Source organism: Choloepus didactylus, chromosome 14, assembly GCF_015220235.1.
Source record: "Choloepus didactylus isolate mChoDid1 chromosome 14, mChoDid1.pri, whole genome shotgun sequence".
Taxonomy (NCBI): domain Eukaryota; kingdom Metazoa; phylum Chordata; class Mammalia; order Pilosa; family Megalonychidae; genus Choloepus; species Choloepus didactylus.
In genome coordinates, this window is record NC_051320.1 from 95,008,067 (window position 1) to 95,026,788 (window position 18,722).

General features: G+C 36.9%; 1 protein-coding gene across 1 annotated transcript in view; it reads right to left on the reverse strand.

The window, feature by feature from the left end:
• The window catches only part of TRAPPC9 (trafficking protein particle complex 9), a 743,379-nt gene that overhangs the window by 445,585 nt on the left and 279,072 nt on the right, over nucleotides 1-18,722 (reverse strand). Inside the window, exon 18 of the mRNA XM_037803518.1 lies at nucleotides 13,646-13,770. Coding sequence (XP_037659446.1) covers nucleotides 13,646-13,770 — 125 coding nt within the window. The remainder of the gene's footprint in view (nucleotides 1-13,645; nucleotides 13,771-18,722) is intronic.

The following is an 18,722-nucleotide window of genomic DNA, read 5'->3' on the forward strand; positions in this document are numbered from 1 at the left end:
CCCAGAGAGCCCCTTTTGTTGCTCAGATGTAGCCTCTCTCTCTAAGCCAACTAGGCAGGTAGACTTGCTGTCCTCCCCCCTATGTGGGACATGACTCCCAGGGGTGTAAATCTTCCTGGCAATGTGGGACATGACTCCCAGGGATGAGCCTGGACCCAGCATTGTAGGAATGAGAAAGCCTTCTGGACTAAATGGGGGAAAGGAAATGAAACAAAATAAAGTTTCAGTGGCTGAGAGATTTCAAATAGAGTCAAGAGGTCATTCTGGAGGTTATTCTTATGCATTATATAGACATCCCTTTCAGTTTTTCGTGTACTAGAATAACTAGAAGGAAATACCTGAAACTGTTGAACCACAATCCAGTATCCTGGATTCCTGAAGATGACTGTATAACTATATAGCTTATACGGTGTGACTGTGTGATTGTGAAAACCTTGTGGCTCACACTCCCTTTATCTAGTGTATGGAGAGATGAGTAGAAAAATGGGAACAAAAAGTAAGTGAATAATGGGGGGGGGGTGGATGAGACGTTTTGAGTGTTCTTTTTTACTTTTCTTTTTATTCTTATTTTTTGGAGTAATGAAAATGTTCAAAAATTGATTACGGTGATGAATGCACAATTATATGATACTGTGAACAACTGACTGCACATTTTCGATGATTGTATGGTATATAAATATATCTCAATAAAATTGCATTAAAAAAGAAAGATAGAAAGAAGAGTAAAAGAATAATAAACAAAGACTCAAAGAACCACAGGACATCATCAGATATACTATCACATGGAATGGAAGTTCTGGAAGGAGGGCAGAATGAAAAGGGCGGGCAGTGGGATGATGTATTCAAAGGCTTAAAGAAAAAATTGAAAACCACGCACTCTTATGTCCAGCAAAACTTCAAATAAGAAGGTGAAATAAAGACATTTCCAGAAAAACAAACACTGAGAAATTTCATCGCTAGCAGATCTGTCCTATAAAAATACAAAGGAAGTACTTCAAGTTAAAAGGAAGTGAAACAAGATGGTAAATTGAATCCAGACAAAAAACAAAGGGCATTGTAAAAATAACTATGTAGGTAATTATAAAACAAATTATAAACTTTTTTTCTTTTTCCTACTCTTAACTGATTTAAAAGACAAGTGCATAAAACAATAATCATAAAATTATATTGCTTGAAAATAACATAAGATATGTAATAAATGTAGCAATAACAGTACAAAAGAGGAGGCAGAATGCAATTAAATTGGAGCAAACAAAATACACCAGCTGGTAACTCAAGTACACAGGGAGAAATAGAGTAGGGGAAATGGTAAAATTTAGGTTAATATAAAAGACTCTACAAATACATCTTTCCTTCTTTCTTCTCTTAACTCCTTTAAAAGACATAAGATGATATAAAGAAATCATTTTAACACTGTATTATTGGCTTTACAACTTATATATAGTTGCAACACATATGACAACAAAAGCACAAAGGATGAGAAAGGGAATTGAGCTACACGGAAGGAAATTTTCTATACTTTATTGACATTAAATTAACACTAATCTGGAGCGGTTTGTGTTAAATGGAGATAAATATTATAATACCTACAGCAACCTCTAAAAACAACAGTTAAGATCAACAAAGGAGCTAAAATGATATAGTAGAAAATACATATTTAATACAAAGGAGGAAGTAACGAAAGAAAACAAAAAAATACGTGGGACATACAGGAAATAAATAGCAAAATGGTAGCAATAAACTCTTCCATATTAACAGAAATATTACATGTGAATGGATTACACAATCCAATCAGATGACAAAAATTGTCTGGATTAATAAAAAAAGATCAAACTACATACTGTCAGGAAGAGATATACTTTAAATTCAAACACATAAATAGGCTGAAAGTAAAAGGACAGAAAAAGATATGTCACTGAAACAGAAAGCATGAGAGAAGAGGAGTAACTACAATAAAATGAGACAAAATAGGGTTTAAGACAAAAAATGTTACAAGAGACAGAGAGGAACATTTTATAATGATAAAAAGGTAAATTCATGAGGAAGATATCACAATTATAAACAATAATAAACATATACACATCTAACAGCAGAGCCCAAAAACAAATGAAGAAAAATCCACAGAATTAAAGAAAAAAATAGACAATTCAATAAAAAACAATTGACAACTTCAATTTTCCATTCTTAATTATAGATAGGACAACTTGACAGAAAAATATGAAAGACTTGAACAACACGATCAACCAACTTGACCCAACTGACATCTATAGAACAATCTCATCAACTATGGCAGAATACACATTTTTTTAAGAGCACATATAATAACTCCAGGAATAGGCCAGATGCTGGGCCATAAAGCAAATCCCAACACATTTTAAATAACTGGAATCATGCAAAGTATGTTCTCCAATCAAAATGGAATCGACAAAGTCAACAACAGGAAGGAATGGAGGAAATCCACAAACATTTACAAATTAAACAACATATTTCTAAATAAACTACGAAAAAGAGAAATACTGTATGTTACAACTAATGTGAACTCTCTGAAAAATGTAAAATAAATGGTTGATATTATAGAATGTAGGGAACCTAGCGATACACAGCAAATAGTGAAGGGGGAACGATAATCTAACAAGGACAGGTAAGTTATGGAGGGTATATTTAATGTTATGGGAAGGCTAAGGAATGACTATGGGGATATGGTAGGAACAAATTGGCAGCAATGCAGTTATTTTAGTTTGTTCTTCTCATTCTTTTGGTTACAGTTTGTTTATTTTCTTGGGGTAGGGTAGAAATATGTTGGAAGCAATGTAATTATTTTAGGTTATTTGTTTTTTCTTATTCCTTTGTTCAGTTATGGTTTGTTAATTTTTGGGTGGTAGGAACATGTTGGAAGCAATGTAGTTATTTTAGGTTGTTTTTTCTTATTCCTTTGTTTTGGTTTTGTTTGAAATGTTTTTTATTGTTTGTTTTTCAATTTTTTGATAAAGTTAAAAAAAACGAGTTAAAAAAAGTAAATGAACAATGCAGGGAGGAGGGGAGTGGAATGTTTTGGATGTTCTATTTTAATTTTAATTTTAATTTTAATTTTTGGAGTAATGAAGATGTTCAAAGATTGTGGTGATGAATGCACAACTATATGATGATGCTGTGAACAACTGATTGTACAGTTTGGAGGATTGCATGTTATGTGATTGCATCTCAATAAAATTGCATTTAAAAATAAATAAACTATGGATCAAAGAAGACATCAAAGATAAATTATTTAAAATACTGAGTTGAATGAAAAGTGAAACACAAAAATCAAAAGGTATTGGGCACAGTTAAAGCAGATTTAGAGGGAACAATTTGTAGTTGTAAATGCTTACATCAGAAAAGATGTCAAATCAATAGTCTAAGCTTCGACCTTAAAACCAGGACAAGCATTAAACAGGAAATAATAAAGATTAGAGAAAAAATATTAAGAAAAAAATAGTAAATTAACCAATCTACTCTGTTTCTAGATACTAGCATTAACAATCCAGAAAGGAAATGAAGAAAACAATTTCATCACCATAGCATCAAAAAGAATAAACTGGAGACTTCCAGTTGACCAAGAAAGCGATGGAGGACACTCTGCTCCAGGGTTCCAACCCCTGCGGAATCTTTGAACAACTTGCAAAAACTAACAGAACCCTCTTCCTCAGAGCTCCAGAAAAGAATCAGAGGGTTGCAGCATCTGGTGTCAAATGAAGAAAGGGCAGCTTAAACTGGAAGAGAAGCTCATAATGCCCTGCTGGATCTTCCCCCACCCCCACCATGCATGAAGAGAAGCCAGCCTGCATGCTCACTGTGGGTCCCTGGCCTTACTCTGTAGGCAGCAGAGTAGCCCCTATGTGCACAATGAGGTGCCTGTGTGTTGGTGCCAATCTATTGGGTGGCATGACTGAAGGACTGAACGAGGACACTCACGTCTGACTTGCCTGCCCAGAGCTTGCCCTGCAGGCAGAAAAGCTTGCAGATAGCTAAAACAGTATAAGAAACCATCTGAATGAAGCACTTCAAGACCTATATAATAAAGCATCTAGGAAGGAGAAGTCGATTTAAAAGGGAAGAGACGGGATATTTGGATCCCTGGCATGCTGAGGACAGGATGCATGCTCAGAAAAGACAGAGATGACCCTGCCTATTTGCCCCGGGCAGATCTTTACAGAAGGAAGGCTAACAAGAACAAGAACAAGAACATTAGCCAATATAAACCCAATTTGCAAAGACTGTGAAAGGTGTTTTTTGCCTTTGTTTGTTTTTGTTACCTCCTAGAACTCAAGGAAATCTCTATCATATCACTAGTTGGATACAAACTTAAGGAACAGACATCTCAGGTACTAAATCTCAGAAATAATACTTCAAAATATTAAAAGGTACAGTGTGCAACAAAAGGTTACAAGATAGCAAATAAACAGGAAAAGACGGCCCCTTCAAAGAAAGAGGACAAAAATTCAGTAACCATCAACAAAGAAGACCAGACTTTGGACATACTGGACACAGATGTTAAAAAAAAATGATCCTCAATATTCTCAAGGAGTAAAAAAGAAAACCTGGAGAAAGAACTAAAAGATATCAGGATATCAAAGAATGAAGAATATGAGAATCTCAATAAAAAGAAAAACAATTTTAAAAAGGAATCTAAGAGAAACACTGGAGTTGAAGATCATGATAATGTAAATGAAAATTTTCCTACAGGTTTCAACAGCAGAAAGTAGCTGCCAGAAGAAAGAATCAGTGAACTCAGAGACAAGATAACTGAAACGTTCCAGGCTGAAGAGGAGAAAGAAAAATGAATGAAAAGAGTGAACAGAGCTGAAGACATGCCCTGTGGGACACCATCAAGCATACCACTATATGCATTATGAGAGTTCTGGGAGATAGAAGAAAGAAAAAGGCAGAAGGACTTTTCAGACAAATAATGGAAGAAAAATTCCCAAATTTAATGAAAGACATGACTATACATAAACAAGAATCCCAAAGAACCGCAAACAGGATAAAAATGAAGGTAACTATGCCCTGATGCACAGTAGTCAAACCATCAAATGCCAAAGACAATGAAGGAGTTCTGAAAGCTGCAAGAGAAAAGCAGTGTGTTATATACAAGCAAGTCCCAATAAAATTAAGGGCCAATTTCTCATCAGAAACCATAGAGACAAGAAGGCATGGGGACAAATGTTTAAATTAAGACATTTCAAGATTTAAAAAAAAAAAAAAAGCTGAGGGAGTTCGTCACCACTTGAACTGCCCGACAAGCAATGCTAAAGGGAGTTTTTCATATTCGAAGGAGAGGACTAAACAGTGGATCAAAGTGGAATAAAGAAATAAAGACCTATGGTAAAGGTAACCATATGGGTAATTATAAATGCCAGAATTATTAAAGTGGAGTATGTGACTCCACTTTTTACATCTTATAGGTTCTAAAATGCAAATGCATAAACAGTTATGATAAATTGATGGTTTTGAACATACAATGCATAGATACAATTTGTTACAAATATCACAAAAAGGTGGGAGGACGGAGGGATGTAGCAGCAATGTGTGCTGCTACTGAAATTGGAATCAAATAAAACCTGACCGTTATAGAATGAGGATGTTAAATTTAAGCTCCATGGTTACCACAAAGAAAATAACTGAAAAATATACATAGAAGGAAAGGAGAAGGTACCCAAAATGGTACACTACAAAATATAAAAGTAGGATTAACAGAAGAATCCAAGGACAAAAAAGGTATAAGACTTACAAAATGGCAGAAGAAAGTCCTACACTATCAGTAGTAAGTTTAGATGCAAACAGATTAAACTCCTGGTCAAAAGGCAGAGAATGGCAGAATTGATTGTAATAAAAAAAGCACGACCCAACTATATACTGATTACAAGAGACTCAACTTAAATTCAAAGACTCAAGTAGGCTGAAAGTGAAAGGATGGAAAAATTATATCCTGCACATAGTAGCAAAAATAGACCTGGAATAGCTAAACTACTATCATATCAAATTCAGTTTAAGTCACAAACTGTTACAAGTGACAAAGAAGATCACTAGACACTGATAAAGGAGTCAATTCAAAAACAAGATACATCAACTTATAAACATATATGCACCTAATGGCAAAGCTCCTAAGTACATGATCAAATATTGACAGGTTGAAAGCAAAAAATAGATGGCTCTACATCAATAGTAGGTGATTTCAATATACCACTTTCAGCCAATAAAGGATAGAATATCTAGACAAAAGATCAATAAGGAAATAGAAGACTTGAATGATACTACAAACCAAGTAGATGTAACAGACAAACAGAACACTTAACCCAACAGCAACGGAATGCGCATTCTTCTCTATCGCACATGGATAGGCCATATGTTAGGTCATAAAACAAGTCTCAAAAAATTCAAAAATACTGAAATCATGCAATGTATATTCTCCAATCACAATGGAATGAAGCTAGAAATCACTGACACGGGGAAAACTGGAAAATTCACAAATATGAGGAAATTAAACAACATACTTTTAAACAACCAATGCGAAAGAGAAGAAATTACAAGGGAAATCAGGAAACATCTTGAGGGAAATAAAAATACGACACAGGAAACCAAAACTTACAGGATGCCACAAAGGCAGTGCTGATGGAAAACAGTTCTAAATGTTCATTTTTAAAAAGAAGAAAGCTCTCAAAGCAGAGATGTAACATCACAACTGGAGGACCTAGAAAAAGAGCAATCTAAAACCAAAGCAAGCAGAAGGAAGGAAATAAAAAAAGATTAAAGCAGAGATAAGTGAAATAAATAATTTTTTAAATAGAGAGAATCAACAAAACCAAAAGTTGGTTCTTTAAAAAACAGGCATACCCTCAGCTAGACTGACAGAGAAAAGGAGAGAAAGGGTGCAAATAACTAAAATCAGACATTACTACTGACCCCACAGAAATAAAAAGGTTTATAAGAGCATACTATGAACAACCATATGCCAAATTAGATAGCCTAGAAGAATGAGCAAATTCCTACAAATATACAAACCACCTAAACCCACTAAAAAGAAACAGAAGATCTCAAAAGAAAATAACAAGAAGCAAACAGATTGAATCAGTATTCAGAAAGCTTCTAACAAAGAAAAAACAAGGATAAGATGCTTTCACTGGTGAATTTTACCATACATTTCAAGAATTGACAACAATCCTGCTCAAACTCTTCCAAATAAAACTGAAGAGAAGGGAACACTCTTTAACTCATTCTAGGGGGCCAATTTCACCTAACACACACACACACACACACACACACACAAAGATATCACAAGAAAAGAAAATTACATATCAATATCCCCTGTGAATATAGATGCAAAAATACTCAACAAAATACTAGCAAACAGAATCCAACAGCACAGTAAAAGAATTATACAACATGATGGGATTTATCCCAGGTATGCAAGCATGTTTTAACAAAAGAAAATTAATGCAATACATCACATAACAAAATGAAGGGGAAAAAAAAATGATCATTTCAATTGGCCCAGAAATGGCATTTGTCAAAATCAAGCACCTTCTTAATTAAAACAGAAAACTAGGAAAAGAAGGGAATGGCCTCAACATGATAAACAGCATATATGAAAAACCCACAGCTAACATCATACTCAATGGTGAGAGACTGAAAGCTCTCCATCTAAGATCAGGAACAAGACAAGGACACCCACTGTCACAACTGCTATTCAGCACTGTACTGAAAGATCTAGCCATATCAATTGGGCAATAAAAAAAATAACAAAAGGAATCCAAATTGGAAAGGAGGAAGTAAATCTTTCCCTATTTGCAGAAGATATGATTCAATATATGGAAAATCCTGCAAAATCCAAAACAAAGCTACTAGAGCTAATAAACTAATTCAGCAAAGTGGTGGAGTACAACATCACCATGCAAAAATCAGTGGTGTTTCTATGCAATAGTAATGAACATTCTAAAGAGAAAATCAAGAAAAGAATCCATTTACAATAGCAACTAAAAGAATCAAATATCTAGATGAAATTTAACCAAGGATGTAAGGACTTGTACATGGAAAACTACAAAAAAATTGCTGAAAGAAATCAAAGACCTAAATAAATGGAAGCACACTCAGTACTCATGGATTGGAAGACTAAATGTTGTTCAGATGTCAGTTCTACCCAAAGCAATTTACAGATTCAATGCAATACCAAACATCCAACAGCCTTCTTTGCAGAAATGGAAAAGCCAATCATCAAATTTATAAGGAAGGATAAATGGTCACAAATAGCCATAACTATCTTGAAAAAGAAGAATGAAGTTGGAAGACTCACACTACCTGATTTCAAAACTTACCATAAGAAAATGTTCAAAAATCGATTGTGGTGATGATTACACAACTATATAATGGTACTGTGAACAACTGATTGTATACTGTGGATGACTGTATGGTTTATGAATATATCTCAATAAAATTGAATTTTAAAAAACTTATTACAAGCTACAATTAAAACAGCAAGTTACTGGAATAAGGACAGACATACAGACCAATGAAATTGAACTGAAGGTTCAGAGAGAAACCCTCACATTTAGGGCCAATTGATTTTAGACAAGGATGTCAAGTCCATTCAACAGGGAAAAAATAGTCTCTTCAACAAATGCTGCTGGGAAAACTGGATAACCATAAGCAAAAGAATGAAGGTAGATCCTTGCCTCACACCATATACAAAAATCAACTCAAAATGGATCAAAGACCTAAATAGAGAAGACAAAACTATAAAACTCCTATAAGAACACATAGATAAACATATTCAGGACCTCATGTTAGGCAATGGTTTCTTTACAGCAAAAGCACCAGAAAAGAAAAGTAAAAATAGATAAATGGAGCATCACAAAATTAAAACCTTTTGTGCATCAGAAGACTTTATCAAGAAAAATAAGACAACCTACAGAATGGAAGAAAACAGTTAGAAACATATATCTGATAATGGTTTAATATACAGAACATATAAAGAACTCCTAGAACTCAACAATGGAAAGACAAACAACCCAATTAAGAAATGGACAAAATACTTGAATAGCTATTTCTTCAAAGAAGATATACAAATGGCCAATAAGCACATGAAAAGAGATTCAACATCATTAGCCATTAGGGAAATGTAAATCAAAACTACAATGAGATACATTTTATACCCACTAGAATGGCTACTATTAAAAGAACAGAAATATAAGTGTTGAAAAGATGTGGAGAAACAGAAACCCTTGTACTTTGTTGGTGAGAAAATAATTTGTCAGTTCCTCAGAAAGTTAAGCAAATCTGCTTCTAGGTAGATACCCAAAAGAATTGAAAGCAGGGTCTCCAAAAGATACTTGCACACTGATGTTCATAGCGGCATGGTCCACAAGTGCCAAAAGGTTGGAAGCAACCCAAGTATCCATCTACAGATGAATGGATAAACAAAATTTGGTATAACCAAACAACAGATTATTTGGCCATAATAAAGAATGAAGTTCTGAGGCATGCTGCAATATGGATGAAACTTGAAGACATCATGTTGAGCAAAATAAGCCAGAGACAAAAGGACAAATATTGTATGATCTCACTGATATAAAGCAAGCAAAATATGCAAATTCATAAAGTCAGAAAGTAGAATACAGGGGCCTGGTGGGGTTGGGAATGGAGTTGTAATTTTTAATTTGTACAGATTTTCTATTTGGGGTGATGGAAAGTTTTGGTAATGGACAATGGTGATAGTAGCAGTTTACTGTGGCTATAATTAACACTATGAAGCTATGAAATTGAAAGTGGATAAAATGGGAAATTTTACCAGAGTAAATTAAAAAAAAGAAACTAATAGAATTATTAAGAATAAATAATTAAATTATATTAATTAGGAATAAGTTTAATAAAAGAAGTATAAGACATATACTGAAAACTACAAAAGACAGTTGAATTAAACTAAACAAGCTCAAAATAAATAGGGACACATTCTATGTTTATCGACCTGAAGATTCAATATTTTTAAGATGGCAATTCTCCCTAAATTGATTTACAAATTCGATGAAATGCCTATAAAAATCCAAGCAGACTTTTTTGCATACAATAACATGCTAAACCTACAATTCATAGGTAAATGCAAAGGACCCAGAGTAATCCAAACAATCTTGAAAAAGAAGAAGAAAGATGGAGGACTTTCACTGTCCAATTTCAAAACTTATTAAAAATCTACTGTTGTCAAGAGAGTGTAGTACTGGCATAAAGTAAGACACACACATCAATGGAATAGAACTGAGAGTCCAGAAACAAACCCTTATATTTATGATCAACTGATGTTCAACAAGAATGCCAAGGCAATTCAAAGGGGAAAGGATACTCTTTTCAACAAATGGTGTGGGGCAATTGGATATCCATATGCCAAAAGTAGAATTTAGACCCTTGCTTCACAAACCCTAGAAAAACTAACCCAAAATGGATTACAGGCCTGAATGCAAGTACTAAATCAATAGAACTCAAGGATGGAAACAGAGGAGTAAATCTTCGTGACCTTGCTGTAGACAAGGACTGCTTGGATACAACTGCAAAAGCAGAAGCGATAAAAGGAAAAGTTAATCAATTTGACTTCATTGAAATGGAAAACTTTTTCACTTCAAACGACACCTTTAAGAACGTGAAAAGATAAGCCACATACTGGGAGAAAATATTTGCAAATCATGTATCTGATAAGGACCTTTATCCAGAATATATAAAGAACTATTTCACCTCAATAATAAGATAAAATAACCCAATTTTTTAAATGAACATAAAACTTCACTAGACATTTCACCAGCAAAGATATCCGAGCTGATGAGCACATGAAAAGATGCTCAACATCGTTAGTCTCTGGGGAAATACAAATTAAAACCATAATGAAATACAACTTCACTCCCACTAGAATGTCTATAATTTAAAAGAGCCAATAACGAATGTTGATAAGGCCATGTAGCAATTAGAACCCTCAAATTCTACTGATGGGAATGTAACATGGTGCGGCCACTTCAGAAAATCATTTGGCAGTTTCTTAATTAAAAGGTGAACATAAATGTATCATACAACCCAGCAGTTCCGCTCCTAGGTATCTACCAATAACAAATGAAGATGTGTTCAAACAAACACTTATAGGTGAATGTCCATAGCAGTATTATTCATAATAGCCAAAAGCTACAAAAACAAAAGTCCATTAATTGGTAAAAAATAAAGAAAATGTGGCATAGCCGTACAATTAATGCTGCTCGGAAATCAGAGGAAAGAACCAGCGATAGATGCTACGGCACAGAGGAGCCTCAGAAATATTATGCAACGTGAAAGAGGCCAAGTCAGGAACGACCATACAGTGTATGATCCCATTTATATGAAGCGTACAAAAAAGGTAAATCTACATAGAAAGTGGATTAGTGGAAATGGGAACGGGGAGTGACTCCAAATGGGCACAAGGGATCTTCATGGGGTGACAGAAATGTTATAAAATTGGGTCATGCTAATGTCTGCACAACTATGTAAATTTACTAAAACCCACTGTCCTGTACACTTAAAATGAATTTTACGGTATGTAAAGTATACCTCAATAAAGGTTTTTTTTTTTTTTAAAAAAAAAGACTAAACGGATCTGCTTTTGGAATAAACTCACAGAGTCAGTTTTAAGGGACGAATCATAGCTATAAATAGTTATAAATTTCTAAGATTAGGAACTAAATCTATATGTAAAAACACTCCCATATTTGGAAGATGAACATACTGCTCTGTGGCACTGCTTGGGCCTCGCTATATGAAAACAAACAGCAGTGTGGCTTTTCCTCAAAACATCTATGATCAGGTCCCTGATCCACAAGTGATCTTGGGCAAAGCACAAACTCCCTGGGTTCTAGGTTCCCTACAAGATAACTCAAGCACTGCACATGGTTTCTCAAGAAGTAATGCGTCTCTCTTCTGTCTCTGAAGTCTCTTACAGAAACGACACCCTGAGCCTGTCTCCCTCGTTGCAAACAAAGTGGAGACAAGGGAGGTCAGACGTGGGACTGAAGATCTGAATCAAGGTTTTGTGGTTCCAAACCCAATGGCTAGATGAGTTTTGATATTTTTTATGCCTCACAGCAATATGATTTCCATAATTTTCTTTAGAAAATCTTCCTGATGTCCTGAGTATTTTTTTTCCAATCAGTTTAGCCTTTGCTCACCATCAAGAGCCTTACTACCAAATCACCTACTGATAAATCGTACCTGGCTCCAAACACAGGCAACAGCTGGGTGAGGAACAGCAGAGGGAGATCCTGGGTGCTATCATCTTCCTGCTATCCAAGTCTCACCCAAAGGCTATTGCTGTCCCCAGTCATCAGAGCCACAAAATACCAATCCTGACAGCTCCAAGAAGAGGCTGTAAAAGAGGAGCGTGCCCCCACTGCCTGTCCAAAGCAGACAGAAGCAACGGCCACATGGAAGGGAGGAGCTGCAGTGTCCACCGACTGATGCGGAGGTGCCGGACTCACAGGAGAAACAAAGTCATGGCCTGTGTTTGGTTATTGTGAGGTCCTAAGGCAGCTGGCAGGAACCCGAAACCTGAGGAGCCTTCCCAGGAAGCCACTTCTCCAGCCTCTTCTACATCACTCCCTGCCACAAACCTACCCTCCACAGCATCAGATGCCGGGAGCTCCGTGCATAGGTCATGCTGTTTCATGCCTCTGTACCTTTGCTTCCCCTGGTGGGAGTCTTCTTCCCACTCCCAAGAGCCCAGGGCTAACAGATGTTAGCAAACAAGCTTAGCTTAAACACTATCAGCTGCAACTACCACCACCTTCTTTATAGCAAGGGTCTATATGTGAAAAGGCTCGCCCCCCTAAAGCCTAGCTCATCATGACTCTGATCCATGGATGAACTGTGTCACCTAAAACCAGCTTATTTCCCCTGGCCATGACTTCACTGCAGGCAGCTTTCTTGTTCCCCTACTGTTCATCCTGCCTTAGTCCTAATCAGTCCACCCCTCTGACATTTTGGCACCAACTGTAAGCAGTGCTCCAAAGGGTGGTCCTGAACGCATGCTTCTACACAAAGCCAGAGCATCCCCACGGCTGATGACCAAGAACGAAGAGCTCGAGTTCAGACCTCTCCTTGAGTTCCTGGCTCCCACTGCTTCTGCACATTCTCACCCAGAAGTCCCGATTTTTGCAACTTTCCACTGACATTCACTGGTTACTTACGTATTTGCTTAGTCTCCCTGAGTGCTTACAAAGCAAGAGGTAGAAGGGGTTCAGAAGGTTAAATATACATAGAAGATAAAAATCTAGAAAAAATTTGCAATAATTGAATTTTATAAATGAATAGGAAAAAGGCAAGAAATCATCCACTTTAATCACTGTGCTCCTGGATTCAGCCCACAAAATCCCAATGTTTCTAGGAAACAGAGTTTGCAACACTGAAACAAAATACAATCAAGCCTCATTGTAACTGCTTTCCAAAACATTCCACAGAATGAAAATACTTTTCACAAACACAATCGCATTGTCAAATACACTCTTCCTTTCCTTTCAGAAACATACTCAAACTTTGCCTCAGAACAGGCTTTGGAGAAATCAAGCAAGGCATGTCACCTGCAGAATTCACTTCTGTAGGATCACTGGCTCACCTTCACATGGCTGAAGTCACCTGCTTTGCTGCTTTCTGGTGGGTTTGTAGGTTTGCTGTCCACTCGGGACCTGACAACCTGGCGAAAAGGACTAGACAGTGGAAAGCCACTGACACTGATTCCATCTAAAAAACAGGAGGAGAAAAAAACAAGAAGTTAGCTTGAGTTTTTAAAAGGTAGGGGTTGGTACTCAAATATGCTAACTGGAACGAGCAGTCTGGATTTGCCTTACTAGTCTCCCTCATGTTAATTACAACTGCCTAATGAATCACCCTGCAACCTAAAGTCACACCAATGTCAATAAAAAGTTGAGAACGTGCCACGCGTCAAGGACAGCTGCTCCCCACCTGCGGCGCCAGGTGAACCAGCCACGCAGCCTTCCTTTCTGCCGACCCACGCCAAGCCCCTTCTTACCTTTGGGCCTTTGTCCGAGGCGCCCCACAGCCTGGAACGCTTCTCCCCTCCCTGCACACGGCTGGCTCCATCTTGCAACTCTATCGTAGTTTAAACGTGACCTCCCCATCCAAGTTAAGTAGACCCAGGTCTCTAAACTTCTGTGGAGCACTCGCTGCTACCCGGTATGTTCTTATTCGTTAACATAATCTGTCAGTCTAAATCCTCTCTCAATCTCACACCCCATGTACCATCCAACAGGAAATCTTGTTGGCTCTCGAAGCACATCCAGAAATGATTTCAACAGCCTCCACCCTGGGCTGAGGCCCCACCACCCCCTCGGGGACTCATGAAGCGCCTCCTCGCTGCTCTCTCCGAGGCCACCAGGTGACCCGACCTCGGCGCCCATGATCCTGCCCCCCCCAACCGTCCCCCATCACACACGGGCCGCTCCCCCCGCCAGCTGGAATGCTCCCCCTTGGGGGGTGTTGGCACCAACTCCTCCCTCTGGTCTGCCCCTCGCTGTACACAAGGCTAATTTCCTTGCCTCTTCAAGTCAAGGCACAAGCATCGCCTTCTCAATGAAACCTAGCTTGCCACCTGCCATCCTCCTCCTGCCCACCCCAAGACCACTTCCCAACCCTCTTACTCCGACGTTCATCTTCTTTGTTCTGAGAAGACAGCAGCGCAGCACAGGTTTTGAACCTCTGAGATCCCAACATAAAGGCAGAGCAGCTAGATAGCAAAACCAAAACCCAGATGGGACTAACCAGGTGCCAAGATATTCCCACAACCCAATATGCAAACCACCAATAGCAACAAGGCCTTGGGCGGGAGAAAAAAGATGGAAACAGTGGGACATCGGACAAACTGCAAATTTCACGTAAAAATGATCCAGATAAAAGTAACACATCCCTATCAACTTCAAATACCATGCAAAGTTATTCAGAGAAAAAAAGAATGAGGTATAGAATAAAATCCCTACAGACAATAAAAGCAAGCCAGAAACACCTTTTTGCAGAAATCAAAACTAAAACATTCTATTCAAAAACAAATTTTAAAACATTAAGAAAATGATACAAGACATGAAAGATGAAAGAACAATAAGTCATAATTAGAAAAGCTCAAGATGGCTAAACAAAGGAAAAATTACCAATTAAAAGAATTACTTCCTAAATGTGCCACCGTTATGTATGGTGATTACATGAGGGAGATCTGAGGGACACACAAGAACCCACTGCACTTTTGGCAAGTCCTCCATAAATCCAAAAGTGTTTCAAAATTAGAAGGTTTAAAAAATAAAAAATAAAATAAAAATCATTTCTGAAATGAAGACCAAACTAAGAAGAGCAAATAAACATAACAAATTATTCCTCTAAGGAAAAAAAGGAAATTTTTAATAAAAAATATACGATGAAAGAAATATAAAAGAATTCCAGAGAAATGGCAAATATTGAAGACATTAAAAAGAAGACTCAACATACAGGTCAGTGGAATCTATAAATAAGAAAATCTATCAAGGTAACAAACAAATAAAACAAGTGAATTGAAAAGAAAATCAAATTACCATCAAACTTTTTTTGACAGCAACACTTGAAAATAGAACAATAATTTTTAAAGTATGTGTTCCCAAATTTTAACTGAAATTTCCACATGAATTCATGATGCATTTTACTCTTTAGAGAAGGAAAATACACAATTACATGTTCACATGTGTAAGCAGCTCTTCCCCAAAGAGGCCCCAAACAACGGCTGACCAGAGAGCAGTGGTCATCCTTGGTGACCAGCCACTGCCAGAAAAGATCACTTCCTACTAAAGGAGACCAGAGTTTCTTGAAGAGATGGATAATGCCAAGCCTATGGCAGGAAATGTACAAGATAATGCTGGAACATCTCAGTCTACCAGATACCAAGAAAGACAACAAAGACTACAAGGGTCAAGTCAAAAGACTCTGGAACCAACTGGAAGGAGATCCCACACACCAAAGATGCGACAATTTGAACTTGAAAGCAATAGTAATTGCAACTGATTGAAACTACTAAACTATGTTTAAATCCACATGTCTGTAATACACATTTTTTTAAAAACCAAACTGATCACTGTGGAGGATGAGAGGGAACAATGCTAAGTAAACATAAAGAATCAAGCATTTTAATTCTTTCTTATACGAACTGTACCACAGGGTAACCAAATAATATATGAGGCAGAGCATCTCTTTATAAAAGCATTCTAACAAATAAATGTTTAAAAAGTGGTAAAATCAGAATAATACCTTTTTGCAAACTCCAATGAACTAATAGATCTAATCCAGGATTTTTCAGTCTTGGCATTCCTGAAATTTTGGACTGGACAGTTCTTTCTGTTGGGGGCTGTTCTGTGCACTGTAAGATGGTTAGAGGCATCCCCGGCCTCTACTCGGGAGAAGCCAGTAGCACACTCTCCCTCCAGTTGTGAAAAATAAAAATGACTTCAAACAATGCCAAATTCCCCCCAGAAAGCAAAACTGTCCCTGGCTGAGAACCCTGACCTAGGCAACAAGCATCAATAGCTACCATCATTAAAAAAAAAAAAGAAAAAGAAAAAGAAAAAGGGAGAAACAACCAGCTATTACATGTATCCTGATATAAAAATACTAGACCACCTTTGGACTTGCCAAAGGGATCCACTAGAGATGAGCTTGGCCACGCTTCTAGACCCACCTGTCAATCTGCAGGAAACACAGAATGCAGAGAAACAAGTTAACTGCAGCACGAGTGTGTGTGCAATCAACAAAACCCAGGCTGCGCAAAAGTATCAGGACAAAGGTCCCAGATTCTTCAACACACAAATTACAAGGAAAAGAAAGAGAGAGAGGGCAGATTAAGAGAGACTTAAGTAAATTTGAAATTTTTAAATATTTGTTTCTAGAACTGTATACATGTGTGATAAAACCATAAAGAAACAGATGAAAGTGATGACAATGAGACTAGGATAGGGGTTCATTTTGGGGTAAGGGTGGGGGTGAAACTGGGATGGGGCACAGGAAGGGCTACTCAGATGACAAAGTTCAATTTTTTTTATTCAGGTAATAATTATAAGAATTTTCCCTTTATAACAACTGAGTAAGCTATACATTTGTGTTGTGTAGCCTTCATTACCTATTTTTTATTTTATAATAAAAAGGTTTAAAAACAATTTTATTTCTATTCAAAAACATTTTAACAGATTTTTTAAACTAAGAGACTGAGTCAAGGTTCAAATTTAGGTCTGTCTGACTCCCATGCATTTGATCTTTTCTCTGTTCTGGGGCACCGTTCCACTTACAGACAAGTCCATTTAAATTAACAGACTTTAGGAGATGGACACATTAAGAAAATCCCACTAATTCCACCTAACTAAAGAGATGACCCCAGCTGAATTGGTGAGTTATTTGAATATAGTTTTATTACTTTAAAAAACATAAAAAGATTGTCTCCTAATAAGTTATTTTCCATAACTGGGAGTGATGGTTAATTTCATGTGTCAACGTGGCTAAATTATGGTGTCTAGTTGTTTGGTCAAGCAAGCTGGATTGTTACTGTGAAAAATCACTAGCCAGTTGATCTCATCTTTCAATGATGCAATCCTATAAGTCTCCTTTATTATAGATTTGAGCCAATTCCTATAATAAATCTCTTAATATTTACATACATAAATAAGTGTGTGTGTGTGTGTGTGTGTGTGTGTGTGTGTGTGTGTGTGTGTGTGTCCTGTCAATTCTATTTCTCTGGATACTCCCGAATGATATTTTGTGTTTCCCTTACAGATTCCAGGAGGCATGTAGAAGGGGTACACCTATAAGTACGTCAATTATGATAGACTTCTATTATAAACCAAGCCGAGGAACCAATTATCAATCTCTGCAAGAGCTGAAAGTGAATATTAATTTTGGCTTAAGATGCATGGGAACAGACATAGAAGAAACAGAAAATGACAGGAAGTGAGGTTGGTTAGAGGACAACTCATACCAGTATGATACTTTAAAGTCGCCTCCATTTCAAAGAAGACAAAGAATAACTTGCCCAAGGTCATATTGGCAATAATTGATCCTGAGATAGCACCACATATGAAAGGATAGTTAATAAACTTGCATGTATGGATAGATGGATGAATGGATGGATAGAAGGATGGATGGCAGACCTGAAACTCACACAGTGCCTTTGATTCCAAGCCTACCAACCTTTTAAATTTTATTTTTAACTGTAATAAAATATACAAAACAAAAATTATTTTAACCATTTTAAGTTGACAATTCCTTGACATAAATACATTGACGATACTGTGTAACTTTCACCACTATTTCCAGACTATTTTCATCCTCCCAAACCAAAACTCATTCTCCCGTAACCCTACCCCTGGTGACCATTATTCTGCTTTCTTACTCTAAGAATTTGATAATTCTTAGTATTTCATATAAGAGAAATCATACAATATTTGTCCTTTAGTATCTGGCTTATTTCACTTAACACGATGTCCTCAAGTTTCATCCACATTGTAGCATGTATCAATACTCATTTCTTTTTCCAGTTGAATAATATTCCATTGTGTAAACCCATATTTTGTTTATCCATTTGTCTGTTGACGGACACTTGGGTTGCTTCCACCTTTTGGCCACTGTAAATAACGCTGCCATGAACACTGGCATACAAATATGTGTCCACACCC